Source organism: Carcharodon carcharias, chromosome 10 (genome assembly GCF_017639515.1).
Source record: "Carcharodon carcharias isolate sCarCar2 chromosome 10, sCarCar2.pri, whole genome shotgun sequence".
In the NCBI taxonomy this organism is placed as follows: domain Eukaryota; kingdom Metazoa; phylum Chordata; class Chondrichthyes; order Lamniformes; family Lamnidae; genus Carcharodon; species Carcharodon carcharias.
The window spans coordinates 34,944,509-34,967,068 of NC_054476.1; the positions used below are offsets into that span (position 1 = coordinate 34,944,509).

The following is a 22,560-nucleotide window of genomic DNA, read 5'->3' on the forward strand; positions in this document are numbered from 1 at the left end:
ATGCAAAACCTTAAATCTGTGCCCTCTATCCTGGTAACATCAACTACTGGAAACAGCTATTTTTGTCTACCTATCTAAACCTGTCATAATCTTTTGCACCTCTATCAAATTTCCACTATAGGAGGTTTGCCCAGGTGTGCTAGTGGAAGGGAGGAACACAGCAGAGGCAGCTGATCAGATTGTTTTGATCATAGTAACAAAGAAATCAATGAGTTTCTCATACTTATCATTGGAGGTGAGAGTGGAGGAGAGAGGAGAGAAGGGTTTAAGAAGATGGTTTGCAGTAGAGAAAAGAAGCTGAGGGTTATCTTTACATCCCAGGATAATCCTGGAATAGTGAGCATACAAAAGGACTTGGAAACTTGCTGGAGTAACAACACATCCTGCATAAACTGGAAACAGAGTGAGATTGCACAGTGGCAGGAGTGTCAGACCATTCCCTTTAGTGTGCTTGGGAATTAGGGAGAGAGTTGCATAAACCCTTTTATACCAACATGCTCCTGAAGCCATTTGTATCAATGTGATAACTACACCCCAGGATTTTAAAGTTTGCAGCCTCATATTCAAATCCTTCCATGGGCTCGCCCTGTAACCGCCTCCAACCCTACAGCCCTCCAAAAGCTCTGCGTTCTCCCAATCCTGGCCTCTTGTGTGCCCTCCAATGTCTTCACTCCATCATTGGTGGCTGTACCTTCATCTGTTTAGCCCCTAAATCAGGAATTCCCTCCCTAAACCTCTGCCTCGCTAACTCTCCCTATTCCTTAAAACCTATCCTCTTTGACCAAGCTTTTGGTCACCTGTGCTATTATTTTCTTGTTTGTATCAATGCCAAATTTTATCTGATAATTGTTTCTGTGAAGCATCTTGCAACGTTCCACTTGATTAATGGCACTACATAAATGCAAGTCATTGTTGTTGAGGTTGTGGCATAAGTCTGAGTGAGTTAGAACCTTACCTGACTCCAGAGCAAAGCAGAGTGAGACTACACTCAACAAGGAACCTCAGCTCACTTCCCTCCCACAGCAAGATTGATCCAAAGCAGGCAGCTGCACCTTAAACCCATATCTATTCTTGTACCAAATTGCATTATCTTAACCTGCCCGCACTTTTCATACACTGTTTTTTACAGATAAAGGTTCTTTGTGGTAACACTTGAAAAATACAAAGGTTACTTTGTCACGCCCTTGGCTAATGTGCGTCTATGAAACTCTGTAACTCCAGGAATATATTACAGCAATATTCCCTTTTACAATCTCCCTGAGGCTCTCTGTGTTCTGTTTTTTTTTAATAAGAACACAGTTGTTAAAAATGGATTTCTGTCTTTTATTTCAATGGCATTGATACCAAAATGGGAACTAGTTGCCCCCTACACTTTTGCCATACTTCCATCCTCTCCAGTCCAATTTCTTTATCTATCTCCATTCTCATGACAAGCTGTCAACATATTTCATCATTCTAAATTATCAGATCCTATTCTCCCGGATGTGGAAGTGTGAAGCCTCCTTAACACTTAGTCTGCAGCTTTTAACAGGTCAAGGTCAGTGAGTGAAGTGTAAGAGACTTCAGAAGACGACTGTCACAAGATGAGGAGGCGATTTATCAGGAAAGTGTCCCCCAGCATCATCAAAGAGTTGGATGTTTTCCCAAAAGTTCCTGATGTGTGCGTCCAAACCTCGATCAGCGGAGGCACAGGTGACCTGACATTTTTCCAAACAGCTTTGTGATTCAAAATACTTTGCATTTAAGTAGCATTTCCGACATCACAACAATGACTGCACTTCAAAAGTACTTCATTGACTGTAAAGAAATTTGGGGTCTACTAGAGTCATGAAAGTCAATTAATGCAAACCTTTCATTCTTTTTTCACAAAAAGGCATCATTTCTATAAGATTTTAAATGGAGAGAAAAAGAATGAAAGACAGAAAGAAAGACAGACATAAGATAGATAGATAGATAGATATGAGAGCAAGAGAGGGATCCCAAAGCGGTCTACAGCAACTGAAGCAGTCTTTATAATGTTGCCACTGTTGTAATGAAGGAAATCCTGGTTGACTTTCACATCTGACAATCGATAGCTGCTCCTTAATGGGTTATAGTCGTGTGCACTCAATTGATGAGTAACTTTAGAGTTATAGCACTGCCAACACAATTACATTAAATGGGACTGAGGTTTGCCAGCAACTTGTGAATGTAATAGTCTCAGCCAGACTGCTCAGCTGTCTTGAATCTAGAAACCCATATAGTGGGAAGCAATTGACTGAAGCAGCTATACTGCAGGCTCTGCAACTTTGTGCTCAGCAGGACCCCTACACACGATAAGGAACACATGACTAGCAAAGATAGGCTTTGTCACAACACACTCACCTCTGAGTCAGAAGGTTGTAGTTCAAGCCCCACTCTAAATACTTGAGTGCAAAATCCAGACTGACAATCCTAATGCAAAACTGAGTGGTGCTGCGCTGTCAGAGGAGCAAGCTTTCAATGTAGTCTCATCTGCTCTCTTAGCAGATATAAAGAATGCACTTGAAACTATTTTGAAGAAGAGCAGAGTTCTCTCCGGTGTCCTGACTAATATTTATCCCTCAACTAACATCACTGAAGAAGGCTACACTGAAAGGCTGCTACAGAAAGCAGAGAGTGTAGAAAGTGGAGAGGTGTAATCAAAAAGGAAATTAGGAAAGCAAAGACAGGGCACGAAAGAATATTTGCAAGCAAAGTCAAGGAGAAGCCAAAATGTCCTATCAATGCATTAAGAGTAAGAGGATAACTAAGAAAAGAGTAGGGCCCATAAAAGACCAAAAAGGTAACCTATATGTGGAGGCAGAGGATGTGGGCATGGTCCTTAATGAATATTTTGCATCTGTCTTCACAAAAGAGGAGAACAATGCAAACATTGTAGTTAAGGAGGAGGAGTGTGAAGTATTGAATGTCATAAACATAGGGAGAGAGGAAGTATTAAGGAGATTAACATCCTTGAAAGTGGATAAATCATCAGGGCTGGATGAAATGTACCCCAGGCTGTCAAAAGAAGCCAGGGAGGAAATTGTGGAGGATCTGACTATCATTTTCCAATTCTTACTGAATACAGGTGTGGTGCTAGAGGATTGGAGGTGTGCTAATGTCACACCTTTCTTTAAAAAGGGTGCAAGGGATAGACCAAATAATTACAGGCCAATCAGTCTGACCTTGGTGGTGGGCAAATTATTAGAATCAATTCTGAGGGACAGGATAAACAGTCACTTATAAAGGCACGGATTAATCAAGGATAGTCAGCATGGATTTGTTAAGGGAAGGTCATATCTGACAAATTCGATTGAATTTTTTTAAGGAAGTAACAGGGAGGATTAATGAGGCTAGTGCAGTTGATGTGGTCTATGTGGATTTTAGCAATACTTTTAACAAGGTCCCACATGGCAGACTGGTTAAAAAATAAAAGCCCGTGGAATTCAGGGGAATGTAGTAACAAAATTGGCTCAGTGGTAGGAAATGAAGGATAAAATTTTTAACTTGGTGGGTTGGAGCGTGCCCGACTCAATCGAGCGTAAGATGGCACGCGATGACATTAGGCGTGTGCCCCGACATCATCGCACACTCACGCGATATTTTGGTGGGAGGGCATGCACTGGATTAGGCAATTAAAAGGCCTATCAAGGCCATTAAAAAGTTAATTGAAATAAATTTTTCACTGCCCATCCAACCTTGCGGTTGGCAGGCAGGCAAAAACACCAAGCAGCCTTTGCACTTTTTTGGAAACCTCATGGACAGGCAGAATGAAGTTTCCAAACACAAATAAAAATAAAATAAAAGCTTTCATTTCTCATTAATAACATGTCCCTGACAGAGTCACATGAGGCGACATGTTTCATTACAGTTTTATTTTTTTAATTATTTTTTTCATCTCCCTGAGGCAGCTCTCGCACACACGCGCGGAGGTCGCACTCGCCCAGCTCACACTCCTCCCCCTGCCCGCATAGGCTGTGCTGAGCACAGCCGCTCAACATTTCACACTGGGGAGTGGTCGGCTTCCCGACTGCCCCAGTCCACCCCCACCAAGCCCGCAGGCCAAGGGCAAAATTCTGCCCAAAGAGTAACGGTTGTTGGGTGGTTTTGTGATTGGAAGGCTGTTTCCAGTGGGGTTCCGCAGGGCTCGGTATTAAGTCCCTCTTTTTGAGATAGATATTAAGGATTTGGACATGAATGTACGGGGAATGATCAAGAAATTTGCAGACGACGCAAAAATTGGATGCGCAGTTGATAGCAAGGAGGATTGCTGTTGACTGCAGGAAGATATCAGTGGACTGGTCAGGTTGGTATAAAAGTGGCAAATAGAATTCAACCCAGAGAAGTGTAAGGTGATGCATTTGGGGAGCTAAAATAAGTAAAGAAATACACAATAAATGGGAGGATATTGAGAGGTGTAGGGGAAGTGAGGGACCTTGGAGTGACTGTCCATTGATCCCTGAACATAGCAGGACAGGTTGGTAAGGTGGTTAAGAAGACATATGGAATCCTTTCCTTTAATAGCAGAGGCATTGAACATAAGAGCAGGGAGGTTATGCTGGAAGTATATAAAACATTAGCTTGAATACTGTGTGCAGTTCCAGCCACCTCACTACAGAAAGGATGTAATTGCACTAGAGAGGGCACAGAGGAGATTTATGAGAATGTTGCCATGGCTGGAAAATTGCAGCTATGAAGAAAGATTGGATAGGTTGGGATTGTTCTCCTTGGAACAGAGGAGGCTGATGGAAGATTTGATTGAGATGTACAAAATTGTGGGGGGCCTGGATAGAGTGAATAGGAAGGGCCAACTTACTTTAGCAGAGAGGCCAGTGACTAGGGGATATAAATTTAAAGTGGTGGGTAGAAGGATTAGAGGGGAGATGAGGAAAATCTAATGTACAAAAAAAACAAAAAATGCATTATTAAATTATAGGCTGTGATAAATGTTTAAAATAAACAAAGGTGACTATTTTATTCATTTGTCTCACCGAAATGATGTAACAAACCAATAATTTAGGCTACGTGACAGTAACAGAGACAAAAGCTGGGAATTTCCTGATCTCAGCCTCTCTGTCATTCATTGTACCTTTGTGGGTAACACGTACAGGTTTACATATGCCAATCAAGAGAAATCTTCTCCCACCATAGAAATTTCCACTAATGAAACATAATATTCTTCCTACCTTTTTCACAGAGTCACAGGATCAGAGTTGTTACAGTATAGAAGGAGGCCATTCGACCCATCGTGTCTGCACTGGCTCTCCAAATGAACAATTCACCCAGTGCCATTCCTTACCTTCTGCCCTGCACATTCTCCCTTTTCAGGCAGTCTAATTCCCTTTTGAATGCCTCAATTGACCTTGCCTCCACCATACTCTCTGGCGGTGCAATCCAGACCTTAACCACTTGCTGTGCAAAAAAGTTTTTTTCTCTCGTCACGTTTGTTTTTTTTGCCAATTCCTTTAAACCTGTGCCCTCTCTTTCTAGACCCTTCCTTGTGGAACAGTGTCTCCTCATCTACTCTGTCCAGACCTCTCATGATTTTGAATACTTCTCTCAAATCTCCTCTCAACTTTCTCTTCTCCAGGGATAACAGTCCCAACTTCTCTAATCTATCTTCATAACTGAAGTTCCTCATCTCTGGGGCCATTCTCATGAATCTTTTTGGCACTGTCTCAAATATTTTTATATCTTTCCTAAAGTGCGGCACCCAAAGCTGGATGCAGTGCTCTGGCTGGGGTTGAACTAATGTCTTATACAAGTTCAACATAACTTCCTTGCTCTTCTATTCTATACCTCCATTGTATGCTTTATTAATGGTCTCTCAAACTGTCCTGCCACCTTCAATGACTTATGCACATATACACCCGGGTGCCTCTGCTGCTGCATACCCTTTAGAGTTGTGCAATTAGACAATTATGTTACATTGTCTCTCCATGTTCCTCCTATCAAAATAAATCACTTCACATTTCTCCGCATTGAACTCCAGCTGCCACCTGAATGCCAATCTTCCCATTCCACCAACTTATCTATGTCCTTTTGAAGTTTTATACTATCCTCCTTATGGTTCACAATGCTTCCAAGTTTCGTATAATTCACAAGTATTGAAAGTGTGCCCTGTACATGAAGGTCTAGGTCATTAATATATACTGAAGAGCAGAGGGCCCCAACACTAATCCCTGGGCAACTCCACTACAAACCCTCCTCTAGCCTGATAAACATTGATTAACCACTACTCTTTGTTTCTTGTCACTCAGCCAAATTTGTATCCTTTTTTAAATTCATTTATGGGATGTAGGTGTCACTGGCTAGTCCAGCATTTATTGCCCATCCCTAATTGCCCTTGTGAAAGTGGTGGTGAGCTGCCTTCTTGAACCTTCTTGAACCACTGCAGCCCATGTGAAGTAAATACTCTGAATGTGCTGTTGGGAAAGGAGTTCCAGAATTTTGAACCAATGACAGTGAAGGAACGACAATATAGTTCCCAGTCAGGATGATGTGTGGTTGAAGGGGAACTTGCAGGTGTGGTGCTCCCAGGCATCTGCTGCCCTTGTCCTTCTAGGTGGTAGAGGTTGCAGGTTTGGAATGTGCTGTCAAAAGAGTTGCTGGTGAGTTGGTGTAGTGGATCTTGTAGATGATACACACTGCTGCCTCTGTGCGTCAGTGGTGGAGGAAGTGAATGTTGAATGTGGTGGATGGGGTGCCAATCAAGCAGGCTGCTTTGCCCTGAATGGCTTTGAGCTTTTTTGAGTTTTGTTGCAGCTGCACTCATCCAGGCAAGTGGGGAGTATTCCTTTACACTCCTGACTTGTGCCTTGTAAATGGTTAACAAGCTATGGGGAGTTAGGAGATGAATTACTGGTTGAAGAATTCCCAGCCTCTGACCTGCTTTTGTAGCCACAGTATTTATATAGCTGGTCCAGTTCAGTTTCTGGTGAATGGTAACTCCTAAGATATTGATTGTGGAGGATTCAACAATAATAATGCAATTGAATGTCAAGGGGAGATAATTAGATTCTCTATTGTTGAAGATAATCATTGGCTTGGCACTTGTATGGCTCGATCCATGTTGCTACTGTTCCATTTATCCCATAACTTTGCTCACAGGTCTGTTGGGCGGCACTGTATCAAATGGCTTTTGGAAGTTCATGTACATTACGTCAACAGCATTACCCTTATAGGCCTTCTCTGTTACCTCTTCAAAAAACTCCGCAAGTTAATTAAACATGGTTTTCCCTTAACAAATTTATGTTGGCTTTCCTTAATTAATCCGCATTTGGCCATGTGACTATTAATTTTGTTTTGAATTATTGTTTCTAGAAGTTTCCCATCACCAGTTAAATTGACTGGCCCTTTTTTGAACAATGGCATAATTATTCCAATTCTCCAGTCCTCTGGCACAGCCCTGAATCTAAGGAAGATTGGAAAATTATGGCCAGTGCCTCCACAATTTCCACCGTCACTTCCCTCACTATCCTTGGATGCATCACATTTGGTCCTGGTGCCTTATCAATTTTATATATATGCAGGCTATCTAATACCTCCTCCTTATCAATTTTAAAAACTTCCAGTGTATCAATTACCTCCTCTTTCACTGTGGCCTGGGTAGCATCTTGTTCCTTGATAAAGACATGCAAAGTGTTCATTTAATACCTCAGCAAAGTTCCCAGCCTCCATGCATAAATCCCCTTTTTTGTCCCTAATTGGCCCTACTCCTCCTTTTACCACTGTTATACTATTTATTTGCCTATAGAAGATTTTGAGATTCCCTGTTATGTTAGCTGCCAGTCTCTTTTCATGTTCCCTCTTTGCTTCTCTTATTTTCATTTTCACTTTTCCTCTGAATCTTCTATTTCAGGTTCTTAGTTGGATTAGCCGCCTGACATCTATCTTAAGCACACTTTTTCTTCTTCATCTTAATCTCTTTTTTTGTCATCCAGAGAGCTCTGGATTTATTTGCTCTACCTTTCCTTTTTGATGGAATGTATCACGACTGCCAAAACTTTTGGACTCTTCTTTGAAGGTAGCTCATTGTTCAGCTACCGTTTCCCCTGCCAACCTTTGACTCCAATTTATTTAGCCTAGATCCATTCTTACCCTCTTGAAATTCACTTTCCCCCAGTTTTTTATTCTTACTTTGGATTGTTCTTTGCCCTTTTCTATAACCAACCTAAATATTATTGTACAATGTACAATGATCACTATCCTGTAAATGTTCTCCTCCTGCCACTTGATCCACTTGGCCTACTTCATTTCCATTTTCCAACAATACCAGCAACAATTTGCATGTGCAAAGCAATTTTCATTTAGTAAAACATCCCAAGTTGCTTAAAAGAAGCATTATCAGACAAAATTTGACAGTCGAGTGGCGTTTGGGACTACCGGGTACTGGTTCCATCCTGAGGCACTGATCTCCTATGAAAATGGGATAGGTTGCAGCTGGTCAGAAAAATTCTGCAACCACTTTATTACTCTTCTCAATTGCTAACATGACAGGATAGGCAGGAGTTCTCACTCTCCTGGGCAATGGATTAAATTATTCTGCAGTTGAATTGCTCATGGCTCTTCCCTGGCATTGCCCAGTTATTGTGGAACGTGGCTGTGACTTGTAGCTGCTAGCCTGGCCTGTCCCTTTTCAGGCTGCTGTTCGTGTATTCTCTGGGGGAAGAATCCACAAAATATAAATTCCTGAGATCACATAGAACAACAGGAATTTACATCAGGGAAGGAAGGCCACCAGACCAGCCTATAAGTATCTAGTCAAATCCCACTTTCGAGCTCCTGGAGGTTACAGTACTTCAGGTACTTTTTAATTATTATGAGAGTCTCTGCCTCTACCACCTTTTCAGGCAATGAGTTTGAGATCCCCATCACACTCTGGGTGAAACAAGTTCCCCTTGAATCCCCTCTATGCCACCTCTTACCCTAACTTGATGCCCGCTGGTTATGGACCCCTCAACCAAGGGGATTAGGGCCTTCTTTCCACTCTAGCTAGACCCCTTATAATTTTTGTAGTCTTCAATTAGGTCTCTCTTCAGCTTCCTTGGTTCCAAACAACCCTAGTCTATCCATATTTTCCTCATGGCTAAAATTTTCCAGTCCAAGCAACATCCTTCTAAATTTCTTCTGTACCCTCTCTAGTACAATCACATATTTCCTATAATGTGGTGACCACAACTGCATGCGGTACCCCAGGGAGTGGCCTTAAGCCCTCCCCATATCAATCACCTCACGCTTCTCTAGATTGAACTCCATTTGCCACTGTTCCGCCCACCTTACTAGTTCATTGATGTCTTCTTGCAGTCTGCAGCTTTCTTCATCATTATCAACCACACAGCCAATTTTCGTAGCATTTGCAAATTTTTTTATCTTACCCTCTATGTTGAATTTCAAATCATTGATATATATATCACAAGAAGTATTACCGAGCCCTGCAGACCCCCACTGGAAACAGCCCGCCAGTCACAAAAACACCCATCGACCATTATCCTTTGCTTCCTGCCCCTGAGACAGTTTTGGATCCCACTTGCCACTTTACCTTGGATCCCATGGGCTTTTACTTTTTTAATCAGTCTTCCATTTAGGACCTTATCAAAAGCCTTGTTAAAATCCTTGTTGCCTACATCAACCACGCCACCCTTATCGAACCTCCCTGTTACCTCCTCACAAAATTCAACCATGTGAGTCAGACACACCTTCTCTGAATGAATTCATGCTGACTGTCTTAGATTAATCCATATCTTTGTAAATGAAGAATTATCCTATCCTTCAGAATTTTTTTCAATTATTTTCAATAATCAGAAAATTGTTTTAAATTTTCAAGCACCTGGTTCAAGAACCCAGAATGAAATGATCAGCTTTTCTTTTTTCTTTAAGATTGTTTCACATCTTCAACAAAATGTGACATCCAGAATGTGGCAGCAGTAATATGGCATGCAGAATATGATATCTGATGTGTCACCTGCTTCCAACAATGGAATGTATTTAACCCTTTGCACTCCATGGTATCCAACTGCTTATTCTAAAGTTTTAGGTACATATTTCACACTCCAGATATCGCAAGCCTACAGTTGAACTCAGGACCTATTTAGATCACTCCCTACAGTGACATTAAAGGGGTGGAGCCAGATAAACTGGTAACCACGCTCCAGAACCACAAAATAGGAGTTATCCATAAATATTGGACAATTACAACAACTTATTTGGTGCCTTTATAAGGAGGTCTTATGGTGCAGACATAGCGTCCCTACCTCTGGGCTAGAGCTCCAGGTTCATTTCCCACTCCAGAACTTGATGGCCACGGAAGGTGTGTTCATAACATGGCCAAACAGGTTATCAGCCTGTAAATCCTGTGATGACAGGTGGTAAGAGCTGGAGAGTTTCCTGGTCAGCCATACTGCAGAAGGCAATGGCAAACCACTGCATTACTTTGCCAAACATAGTCATGGACAAATCCAATGGAAGTCAATGGCTGTCATGGCCCTCTTACAGCATGGTACCTGAAGGAGGAGGAGGAGTGACTTTATGTAATAAAACATCCTAAGGCGTTTCACACAAGCGCTATAAAACAAAATATAACACTGACTCATATAAGGAGACATTAGGACAGATGATTAAACAATTGGCCAAAGAGGTAGGTTTTAAGCAGTGCCTTAAAGGAGGAGTGAGAGGAAGAGAGGCAGGAACGTTCCAGAGCTTAGGGCCCAGGCAGTTGAAGGCATGGCCACCAATGATGAAATTATTAAATTTAGGGATGCTGAAGGGTCACAAATTGGAGGAGCACAGAGATCTTGTAGGGCTGTGAAGCTTGGGGAGATTACAGAGATAGAGACGGGTGAGGCCACGGAGTGATTTGAAACCAAGGATGTGAACTTTAAAATCAAGACATTGCTTGACTGGGAGTCAATGTAGGTCAACAAGCTTGGGGGTAAAGGTGAACAGGACTTGGCATGAATTAAGACACGGGCAGTAGAGTTTTGGATGATCTCGAGTTTATGGAGGACAGAATGTGGGAGACTAGCCAGGACTGCTTTGGAGTAATCAAGTCTAGAGGTAACAAAGCCATGAAGTAGGGTTTCAGCAGCAGAAGGTGTTGAGATAGGGGTGAAATCACATAATATTCTGGAGGTGAAAATAGGTTGTCTTACTGATAGCATGAATGTGTGGTCCAAAGATCATCCTAGGGTCAAATATGACACCAAGATTGCAAACAGTTTGGCTTAGCCTCAGACTAAACTCAGTGTCAGCATAGTATAAAAATAGTGAAGTGATGACAGGGTTGTTAGCTTATCCCAAGGGTCACACGAAGATGATAAAGAAATCTATTTGTGGGGTATTTAACAACCCTTTAATGAGAGTACAGGAGAAACTGGAAATAAAAATATTCTAATCTACACTGCATAGATGCAAAATCATTAATGTATCTGTAAAAAATGGTGAATAGGAACCTTGAATTCTTTTTTGCAGTCTCACTGCTTGCCTTCACATTAATTGCCATCCTAGCAATTGGGGAACTCTCTTATTTCCAAAACAGCTGGATAAAATACAACTATCAAGTTGACACAACTATTTCCAGGTATGATTACCTCAATTTACAGATGCTATCTAAGGGAAGTTGTTGCTGTATGGTACAGATGCTAATTCATTCATACCAAAATCCTCTTCTTTCTCAGTCTCTTTGGACTTTTAAAAATTCCTTCAGAGGATGTGGGTGTCTGATAAGGTTAACATTTATTGACCATCGTTAATTGCCTTTGAAAAGGTGGTGGTGAGTCACCTACTTGAAGCACTGTGGTGGTGTAGGTATACCCACAGTGCTGTTAGGGAGCAAGTTCCAGGATTTTCACCCAGCAATGGTGAAGGAACTCCCATATAGGCCAGAATTTTCCCTGAATTGCACTGATTGACGTTTTTCCTGCCAGCTGCAAGGGTGGGTTTTTGCGCCATATCATGCGCTTCCTGCCTCAGTAATTATGCAGCCACTGAAAATACGCCTTATCATTGCCGGGCGGCTTCTGCCATGCAGTTACCTCACTGTTTCCTCACGCCAGCTGCCATATCCAAACTACAGCTGAGTACACAGTTCTCAATGCTTGCAGCCTAGGACTCTCCAATGAAGACTTGGCCCCAAAATCCAAGAAGAGTTCAGTGGACTGTCACTGGAATGCTCTTTGGAGGCCTGCCATGATGTCCTCCACCTCTGCTCTGGCCCCAGGAGGTCCAGCAATCTCATCACTTCAGCTTGGGAGGTGGTGAACAGCCAACAGAAGAGGTTGTTCATCCAGTACAGAAAGGGGATGAATGCCAGGGTAAGGCAATCATCTCATCACTCTAAGCACACACTCACAAGCCGATCGCTCATTCACTGGCATCTCACTCAATGCCAACTCATGGGATATCATCACTCATTCTCTCACACACACTCTCACATCTCCATCTGGCGTCATCTCCTCTAAGACTGCCTCCACAGCGCTCACCATCTTGAGGCCACTCGCACAGATTAACAGATTAACGTGTGCCCCCAAACACACCCTGGGATATGCCCCTTCCCCAATACAGCCCTCACCCTGCAGACTCCTCCCTCACCTGAGGCCACTTCTCCCCTTTCCCCAAGCAAGCCCTAGCCCTGCAGCCAATGAAAAGCCACCCCACTTTACAGCTGGTCCGGTTGTCAGCGAGCCCCCCTAAAAGCAATGTGATGCTGCCTGCGAAGCATGATGCTGATGACTGTGAGTGCTGCCCGAAGCAAGGTAGGCAAATAAACATTGAAGCCCTGAGCAAAGTGCATGTTGCCAGATGCACATCGCTTATGTACCACTGTGAAATACCCCGGCGTGGTGAGCTCATGATCCAGGATGGGGGGATGATTCCGGCGAGCAGGGCTTATAATGTGGTTCTAATGTATTGAAATTCACTTCCCAAAGTGCGGCAGTGGGAAACACTGCCCATCGTTGACCGGTGGAGCAGACAATCACAAACTGGTTTTGCAACGAAATGAAACCAATTGTTGCAATCTCCTGGTATTTCCCACTCCTGCCCATTGGGATGTCAGCCGCAAACGGGAGCAGAAAATTCCAGTTATAGTTCCAAGTTAGAATGCTGTGTGACTTGGAAGGGAACTTGGGGTGATGGTGTCCCCATGCTCCTGCAGCCCTGGTTCTTCACGGTGGTAGGGATTGCAGGTTTGAAGGGTACTGTTGAAGGAGCCTTAGTGAATTGCTGCATTGTATCTTGCAGATGGGCATTGTCAGTGTCTAGGTTCTGGGCATTGGTAGTGTCTAGACTATAGGAATTGGTGATATCTAGACTGTGGACATCAATGATGCTTAGCATGTGGGCATTGGAGGTGTCTAGATTGCTGGCACAGGCCCTTCACATTGTCTACATAATATAAGGTTAGCAAAGAAAAAGCAAGGAGGCATGATGATAAAACAAACTGAGATATTTAATTCACGAGGTCTGAAGCTCTCAGGCTTGGTTTTCAGCAGGATGCCAGCATAAGCCTTACAGATATATTGCACTTGGATCTTAGGTTGAAGTTACAGCAGCCAATCACATGACTCTCTGCAGAAATTAAACCCCTCTGATGTTACAAATTTCTAAACTATTTTGTATTTTTATTTCAGTAAACTCCAAGTAAATCTTGACATCACAGTGGCCATGAAATGTGACTGTAAGTACCTGGAACAGTTTCTCGAACATTTGTTAAGAAGGATGCGAGGGTCCAGTGTAGAGGAGATTTACCAGAATGGTTCCAGGGATGAGGGAATTTAGTTACAAGTTTGGAGAATCTGGGGTTGTTCTCCTTGGAGCAAAGGAAGCCGAGTCGAGACCTGATGGAGATGTATAATGTTATGGCCAGCTTAGATAAGGTAAGAAAAGAAAAATGCTTCCCATTAGCTGAAGGTATTTCTTTAAATCGATTAAATCGACTCGACTGAAACATATAAGATCCTGATGGGTCTTGTCAAGGTGGATGTGGAAAGGATGTTTCCACTTGAGGGAGAATCTAGAACTAGGGGCCACTGTTTAAAAATAAGGGATTGCCCATTTAAGACAGGGAAGAATATTTTTCTCTCAGAGTCTGTGGGACTCTTCTTCCTCAATAGGTAGTAAAAGCAGAGTCTTTGAATATTTTTAAGGCAGAGATAGATAGATTCTTGATAAGCAAGGGGGTGAAAAGTTTTCGGGAGAACGTGGAGTTGAGGTTACAATCAGATCAACCATGATCTTATTGAATGGTGAAGCAGGTTCGAGAGGCCGAGTGGCCTACTCCTGCTCCTAAGTCATGTTAGCACGTTTTGGAGACTTGAAAGGAAATCTAGGTAGACAAGTTCTTTCTTCTGTTAAAATTCTTATAGAAAAATATGTATGTAGTTAGTTATCATGTGTGTAGTTGGTTAGCGAATATGTTAATACACATGTGTCAGCTGTGGCTCAGCATTCTTGCCCCTGAATCACTAGATTCTGGTTCAAGTCCCACTCCAAGGTTTGAGCTTGGAAAAAAAATCAAGGCTGACACCCAATGCAGTACTTAGCAAATGCTGCACTGTTGGAAGGCTCATCTTTCAGATCAGACAGTAAACCAAGGTTCCATCTGCTTGCTCAGGTGAATGTAAAAGATCCCATAGCATTATTTCAAAGAAGAGCAGGGGAATTAACCCTGGTGTCTTGGCCAGCATTTACCCCTCAATCAACATCATAAAAAACAATTATCACATTGTTGTTTGTGGGATCTTGCTGTGTGCAAATTAGCTGCCATGTTTCCTACATTCCAACAGTGACTATCTTCAAAAACAAATCCTTCATTGGCTACAAAGCACTTTGAGCCATCTGGTGGTGGTGAAAAGTGCTATATAAATGCAAGTTTTCTTGCTTTCATGAAACGATAGAAAGTTGACTAGTTCCCAACGTAACAAGTTTCTAACTTCATTTGGGTCATTGTGGATGGTGCAGAAGCAAAGGCTTGCATCCAGGCTGGAGAGAAACTATCAACACTTCATAGCTGTGTTACATTAATGGTTTAGCTGAGTTGGTTCTAAGAGCAGGTTGCAAGTCCCCAGCCTTGGCCAGGCAGCAACACAACTTCATCCTATTTACTACTCACTGTTTTATCCTACTTGTATTTAGTGAATGTGGCGATTTGCATGTGCTATGTTTAGAGCTTTAATCTCATTTTAAATCAAACTACCCAGATCTGATGGTTTCTGGAAATTAGGATACATACAAGTTAATGGAAACTTTTTTTATTTGTTCGTGGGATATAGTCATCACTAGTTAGACCAGCATTTATTTCCCATCCCTAATTTCCCTTGAGAACTGAGTGACTTGCTAGACCATTTCAGAGGGCATTTAAGAATCAACTATATTGCTGTGGGTCTGGAGTCACATGTAGGCCAGTTGTTATGACCCAGCAGTTGGTAAAGCTGAGTTATTTAAAAATCCCAGAGGAAAACAATAGGTCATGTATAGCTAAATGTGTCTTTCCCAACTTTTTTTCACAAATAAATTTGGGTGACTGCAATAGCTTTTCCAAATCACTTGCGCACTTGCTTGGAAGGTAACTCAATATTTCATTTAAATTTTCAAGCACCCCCTCATTATCCAGTTTGAATACTGGAAAATCAGTTTCAGAGTCTAACATTTCTACTTCTTTCTCATTATCTACCACCACTAATACCTTCTTTTGGTCCTCTTCCCTGTCAAGGTAATTCTTTTTAAGCATATTTATATGACACACCCTCTGCTTCTTTCTTCTATCTGGAGTATTTATCAAATAATTTACTTCACTCAGCTTCTTTTCAATCCTGTAAGGCTCACAAAATCTTTCATCATCTCTGAGGATTGGATAATACCGGCATTTGTTCCCAAGCAGAATTGCCATGAGTGCGTTATAGGTTAACCACCTAGATAGGGCTGGAGTTAACTGTATGCCAGATCAGGTGGAAGGCTCCCTTACCTAAAAGACATCAGTGAAACAGAAGCTTTCACAATTATTTTATCTAGTGGCAATTACCAGATTTTCTGCAAAAACCCAATTGGTTCACTAATGTTCTTACACAGAATGGGATGATTCCAGTACCACAACCAACGGGGTTGACTCTTAATTGTCCTGTTGAAGTGACCTAGCAAGACCCCTCCTTCTCAGGGCAACTAGGAATGAATAATAAATGGTGGTCTTGACAACAAAGCCCACATCTTGAGAATATACATAACAGAATAAAAACTAAGTGGTTATACCTATCCAATTTAACAGGGTCAGGGTCTTATCCCTAGAAATGAGAAGGCTGAGGGATGACCTGATAAAGAACTTTAAAATATCAAAGAGTTCAAGAGAATAAAAATAAAGAAGATGTTTCCTCTTGTAGTGGAGACTAAAACTCAGGCTATAAATATAAGATAGCCACTAATAACCCAAACAGGAAATTCAGGGGAAACTTTTCTTACTCCGAGAATGGTGAGAATGCGGAACTCACTACCACAGGGAGGCAAATTGCATCGAAGCATTTAAGGGGAAGGTAGATGAACATGAAGGTGAAACAAATAAAAGGATATACTGATAGGCTGAGATGAGATAGGGTGGGTGAGGCCCATGTGAAATATAAACACCAGCATAGATCAGTTGAGATGAATGACCTATTTCTGTGCTGTAAGTACCATGTAATAACAGGAATTAACACAAAGGGTAAAGCAAAACTGAACAAAAATGCCTGCAAAATCATCCCTGTTTCTGTTTTTCATTGTTGTCCAAAGATATTGGAGCAGACATGATTGATCAGACAGAAGCCAGGGTTGGTGAATCTGGAAACCTTCAGTATGAGCCAGTAAGCTTTTATCAACTTCATTTTTACCCCTGATTTTGGTGCACATTTGTGAGCTGACCCAGAACTTTTTTAAGAGAGCAGATACAGCACCAGTTAATGTACAGCTCCTATGGTTTCAAGCATCTTTAAAGCTTTGACTAAAAAAATACTTGAAGGTTTGTTGCCATAGTGGGTTGTTGTACTGATTCATTGAGCCATTCAGTGAGTAGGATATGACTTCGCAAACATGGGTCTCCATAACTCGTTCCCCATGCTACTGCATTGTTTAAGGATGTCTTATCCCAACAGACATGAAAACCAACAATAAAGGAGGGCGCCTTGCCTTACAGTAGTCACACTCTATATGGCCAGTTATCATAGAATCTTACAGTGCAGAAGGAGGCCATTCAGCCCATCGTGCCTGTGCCGGTTCTCCAAAAGAGTTATCCAATTAGTCTCACTCTTGCTGTGCTTTCCCTCACTACCCAGTAATTTTTTCATTTTCATGTATTTATCCATTTGTTGTTGTCAATGCAGGAGGGATGTGCAGGTGTCAAGTGAGCAGATCCTGGCTGAGATGGCCTGCTCCAATACCTGGCAATTCCTTGAGACCTTTGCCCACAAGCAACACTACCCATTGAGAGCTGTGTCCCCTGCAGACGTCCACTCCACGCACAGAGATGGATGAAGGGAGCCTGAGAATGAATATTATTAAAATCTCTGTGACGTTTGTCACGGAACCAAGTACCTATATTTCTCTGTGCTGGAGATCTCACTTGCAACCAGAATTATAAGTGACTTGAGCAGCCTAAGCCCTAAACCTGGAATTCCCTCTCTAAACATCTCCACCTCTCCACTTCCCTCTCTTCCTTTAAGCCATTCCTTAAAACCTATCTCTTTAACCAAGATTTGATTAACAGTCCTAATTTATTCTTATGTGGCTTGGTCTCAAATTTTGTTTGATAATCCACCTTGGGATGTTTTACTATATTATAGGTGCTATCTAAATGATAGCAGTTGCTGTTTGACCAAATCTCATTTTACCTCATATTCATATTTTTCCAAGGAATGATATTGTGAGCTCCCATTATATATTTTATATATTTTTTAATATTTAGACCTACTTTGAACTCTCAGCAAAGGAAAAAGCCTGGCAGAGGTAAGTTTCTAATGGGATTTTCTTCCTGTTGATCAGTTGATTTTCAGATGGCTGTTCCTATTGAAACAGAAATTTATTTACTTCATAAAACTAAACAGAAAACTTACATTTACCTGCAGAATGATGCAAAATATTCAACAACAGCTGAACAAGGAGCATAATCTGTTGGAATTCCTTATAAAGTCATCATTTAATGGAACAACAACAACAAAGAGTCCAAGGTAATGAATTCACATAGCTTAGGGTATGTTTGTTTAAAGTGGGACTAACATTTTTGCATCTGAGTCAGGAAGTTATGGGTTCAAGCCCCACTCCAGACTTGAGCACATAATCTAGGCTACTAGTCCAATGCAGTACTGAGGGAATGCTGCACTGTTGGGAGTGCTATCTTTAAGCCTTGTCTGCCCTCTCAGGTGGATGTCTTTATTAACAATGTAGCCCTCATACCTTAATAAACTACATACTATATACTATGCTTAATCTCCAATAACACTCTCTCTCAATCCCAATTACATTTCCTATCACAAAATACAATCTTTAAATAATGTTTTGAACCTCGATGCAGACAGGCTGAAAAGCAGCAGCCCAAATCCTGACCTTGCCAATGGCGCCCACATCCTATGAAAGAATTTTTTTAAGAACCAGACTCCCCCACCCCCCCAGACACCCTCACCCCAGGCTCCCAATCTGGGGCCTCCCAATGTCCGCATCAAGTTGGTGCAGCCGAGACTTCCCAATCGCGGTGGTCCCCAGAACCACAACCAGTGGCATCAAGCAGCCCAGTGGCAGCAGCCTAGTCATTGGGAGGCCGTGACAGGGCCCAAGTGCGCGCACACACACACACACACACACACACACACACACACACACACACACACACATTTGGCTTCAGTTTGGTGCCTGGAGTACCTAGAATTACATAGCAAAAACAGAAACAGAAATACCTGGAAAAAACTCAGCAGGTCTGGCAGCATTGGCAGAGAAGAGCACAATTGATGTCTCGAGTCCCCACGACCCTCGAGATGTCAAATGTGCTCTTCTCCACCGATGCTGCCAGACCTGCTGAGTTTTTCCAGGTATTTCTGTTTCTGTTTTTGTTTTGGATTTCCAGCAGCTGCAGTTTTTTGCTTTTATCGCTGGAATTAAATAGAACTGAAGCACAGGAACAGGCCTAACTGGTCTGTGCCTCCTCCCATTCTACTCAAATTCAATTTATTTGCCTATTATTATGATCCTTTCTCCCTCATGTACTTATCTAGCTCATCTATAAATGTATTAAAATGGTGATTAATTAATCTGATACTGCGGTGTATAAATTGCGCCTGAAGTGTTGGAGTCTGTAGACTTTAATCTCAATCAGGGATAGAAAAGTTAATGTGCAAATGACCTGTGAAAACGGTTTTGTCATTTTTCTTTCAGAGTTGTTGACTCCACAGATCCTCCAAACGCCTGCAGGATTCATGGTTCAATGAAACTCAACAAAGTAGCGGGGAATTTCCACATTCTGGCTGGGAAGTTAGTATGGTCCTGCTCTTTATTTGTACAACTCAGGGGGGTAAATTCAGAATGTTTTCAGAATCTGAAAATCAGCCTCACAACCCTGTTAAGCAAACTGTCATGAATCAGCTAGTGCCTGATAAAGGCATTCCTCACACAGAGCCAGTATTATATAGAATTACAGAGAATTTACAGCACAGAACAGGTTATTCAGCCCGACTGATCGATGTTAGTGTTTATGCTCCACACAATTCTCCTCCCATCCTACTTCATCTCAGCCTATCTGCATATCCTTCTATTCCTTTCTTCATCATGTGTATATCTAGCTTTGCTTTAAACGCATCTATGCTACTTAGCTCAACCACTCCTCATGATACTGAGTTCCACATTCTCACCAATCTCTGGGTAAAGAAATTTATCCTGAATTCCCTGCTTGATTTAGTAGTAACCATCCTATATTGATGGCCCTGGCTCTGGTCTCCCCCACAAATGGAAACATCTTCTCCATGTCCATGCTATCAGATTCATTCATAATTTTAAAGACTTCTCTCAGGTCTCCCCTCAGCCTTCTCTTTTCTGGGCAAAAGAGCCCTAGTCTGCTCAATCTTTCTTAATGGATATAATCTCTCAGTTCTGGTATCTTTTTTTAAATTCATTCACGGGATAGGGGCTTCGTTGGCTGAGCCAGCATTTATTGACCATCTCTAGTTGCTGTTGAGAAGATGGTGTTGGGCCGCCATCTTGAACCGCTGCAGTCCATGTAGTGTAGGTACACCCACAGTGCTGTTAGGAAGGGAGTTCCAGGATTTTGACCCAGTAACAATGAAGGAACGGTGATATATTTCCAAGTCAGAATGGTGAGTGACTTGGAGGGGGGCGCGGGGGGGAGGATTTCCATGTGGTGGCCTTGTCCTTCTAGATTATAGTGATCATGGGTTTGGAAGGTGCTGTCTTGGGAGCCTTGGTGAATTCGTGCAGTGCAACTTGTAGATGGTGTACACTGTGTGCGTCGGTGGTGGATGGAGTGAATGTTTGTGGATGTGGTGCCAAACAAGCAGGCTGTTTTGTCCTGGATGGTGTCAAGCTTCTGAAGTGTTGTGGGAGCTGCGCTCATCTGGGCAAGTAGGGAGCATTCCATGACACTCCATCACACTCCTGACTTGTGCCTTGTAGATGGTGGACAGGCTTTGGGGAGTCAGGAGGTGAGCTACTCATCACATGATTCCTAGCCCCTGACCTGCTCTTATAGCCACAGTATTTATCTGGCTAGCTTAGTTCAGTTTCTGGTCAGTGGTAACCTCTAAGATATTGATAGTGGGGGACTGAGTGATGCTGATGTCATTGAACATCAAGGGGCAATAGTTGGATTCTCTCTTGTTGGAGATGGTCATTGCCTGACATTTATGTGGTGCATAAGTTACTTGCCACTTGTCAGCCCAAGCCTGGATATTGTCCAGGTCTTGCTGCATTTGGATATGGACTGCTTCAGTATCTGAGGAGTCGCAAATGGTGCTGAACATTATGCAATCGTCAGCGACCATCTTCACTTCTGACCTTATGATGGAAGGAAGGTCATTGATGAAGCTGCTCAAGATGGTTAGGCCAAGGACACCACTTTGAGGAACTCCTGTAGTGATGCCCTGGGGCTGAGATAACTGACCTCCAACAACCACAACCATCTTCCTTTGTGCTAGGTATGAGTCCAACCAGCGGAGAGTTTTCCTCCTGATTCCCATTGACTCCAGTTTCACTAGGGTTCCTTAATGCCACACTCTGTCAATCGTCCTTGTAAATATTTTTTGCAGTTTTTAAAGAGCCCTCAAAATAAGGAAGATAGCCATCTCACCATTAGTGTCCATCCTGCAGCACAATACCTTTGTCACCTTCACATTCGTAGTTCAGGTTCAATTTGTGGAGTATTTTCCAGCCTCACAAGATGTTTGCAATGTGACATATATATGAACATAATATAGAAGGAGGAAAAACATCTGGGCTTATCAGTGCTCAGCCTGTTCAATACAATCATAGGCACAGAAGGAGGCCATTTAGCCCATCAAGTCCATTCCAGTTTTCTGTACAGCAATTCACTCATTCCCATTCCCCATTCTATCCCATTAGTTTATTTCCCACAAGTGCCCATCCAATTTCCTTTTGAAATCATTGCTCATCTCCTCTTGACCACCCTCGTGGGCAGTGAGTTCCAGGCCATTACCACATGCTGCTTAAAAATGTTCTCCCTCACTCTCCCTATCCCCCCCTCCACCCCCACATCTATTGTCCAAAACTTTAAATCATTGTCGTGTAATTCTTGTACAATCAGGGCTTGGCAGTGCTCATCATGTCCAACTGACGGTATAACCTCATGCGGCAAGTTCCTCAACCTTATGCAGCAATCTTCACAGCCTCATCCAACAACCTTCCCAACCTCATGCACTGCCCAGTAATGTTGTTGGGGTGGGAGGGGAAGGGAGTTGGCATCAATAACTGGGGTGAGGGATGATCAGGATACTCTGCTGTCGGGGGAGCCTTTCTAAACCTCCTGGATCCAGATATAAATAAGACTTACCAGTTGCCAAAGAATGGTAAGTAGTGAAGGCCCTTGTTTCAGGCAGCAGTAAAGGACATCTGAAAAATGGCCTGGCCCCATATCAAATCAAGTATCTTTTAGATTGAGGAATACCTGAGGTTTACACTCACCAACAACAAGCTCCTAAATTGTGAAATGTCTATTTCAATGTTTTTCAGATCATATGACCATCCATTTGGCCATGCACATGTACCTGTCACGAAGGATCCTAAAGGTACCTTTTTCTCTATAATTTGTAACTTGCTTTATTGATGTTCTGCATTTACAGTCAACTAGCTGTTCCCAGGGTACACTGAAAACCCTTATATAGAAGCATTTTAGTGCTATACCTAACTACTTCATATGAGCAGTGGCACTCTCATCTCTGATTCAGAAAGACACAGGTTCAAATCATATAACCAATTCTGGAGCACATAATCTAGACTAAAACACTAGTCCAATATTGAGAGTGTGCTGCACTGTTGAAGATGCTTTCCCATCTGTCTGTTCAGAAGTACTTAAAACTTCTCTTG

General features: G+C 42.3%; 1 protein-coding gene across 1 annotated transcript in view; it reads left to right on the plus strand.

Annotated features, from left to right (window-relative positions):
• Nucleotides 1–1,583: 1,583 nt before the first annotated feature.
• LOC121282814 (endoplasmic reticulum-Golgi intermediate compartment protein 2-like) overlaps nucleotides 1,584–22,560 on the plus strand; it is a 48,660-nt gene continuing 27,683 nt past the window's right edge. Inside the window, exons 1-8 of the mRNA XM_041196630.1 lie at nucleotides 1,584–1,692; nucleotides 11,470–11,578; nucleotides 13,629–13,675; nucleotides 16,756–16,826; nucleotides 17,924–17,964; nucleotides 18,084–18,185; nucleotides 19,384–19,479; nucleotides 22,207–22,262. Coding sequence (XP_041052564.1) covers nucleotides 1,584–1,692; nucleotides 11,470–11,578; nucleotides 13,629–13,675; nucleotides 16,756–16,826; nucleotides 17,924–17,964; nucleotides 18,084–18,185; nucleotides 19,384–19,479; nucleotides 22,207–22,262 — 631 coding nt within the window. The remainder of the gene's footprint in view (nucleotides 1,693–11,469; nucleotides 11,579–13,628; nucleotides 13,676–16,755; nucleotides 16,827–17,923; nucleotides 17,965–18,083; nucleotides 18,186–19,383; nucleotides 19,480–22,206; nucleotides 22,263–22,560) is intronic.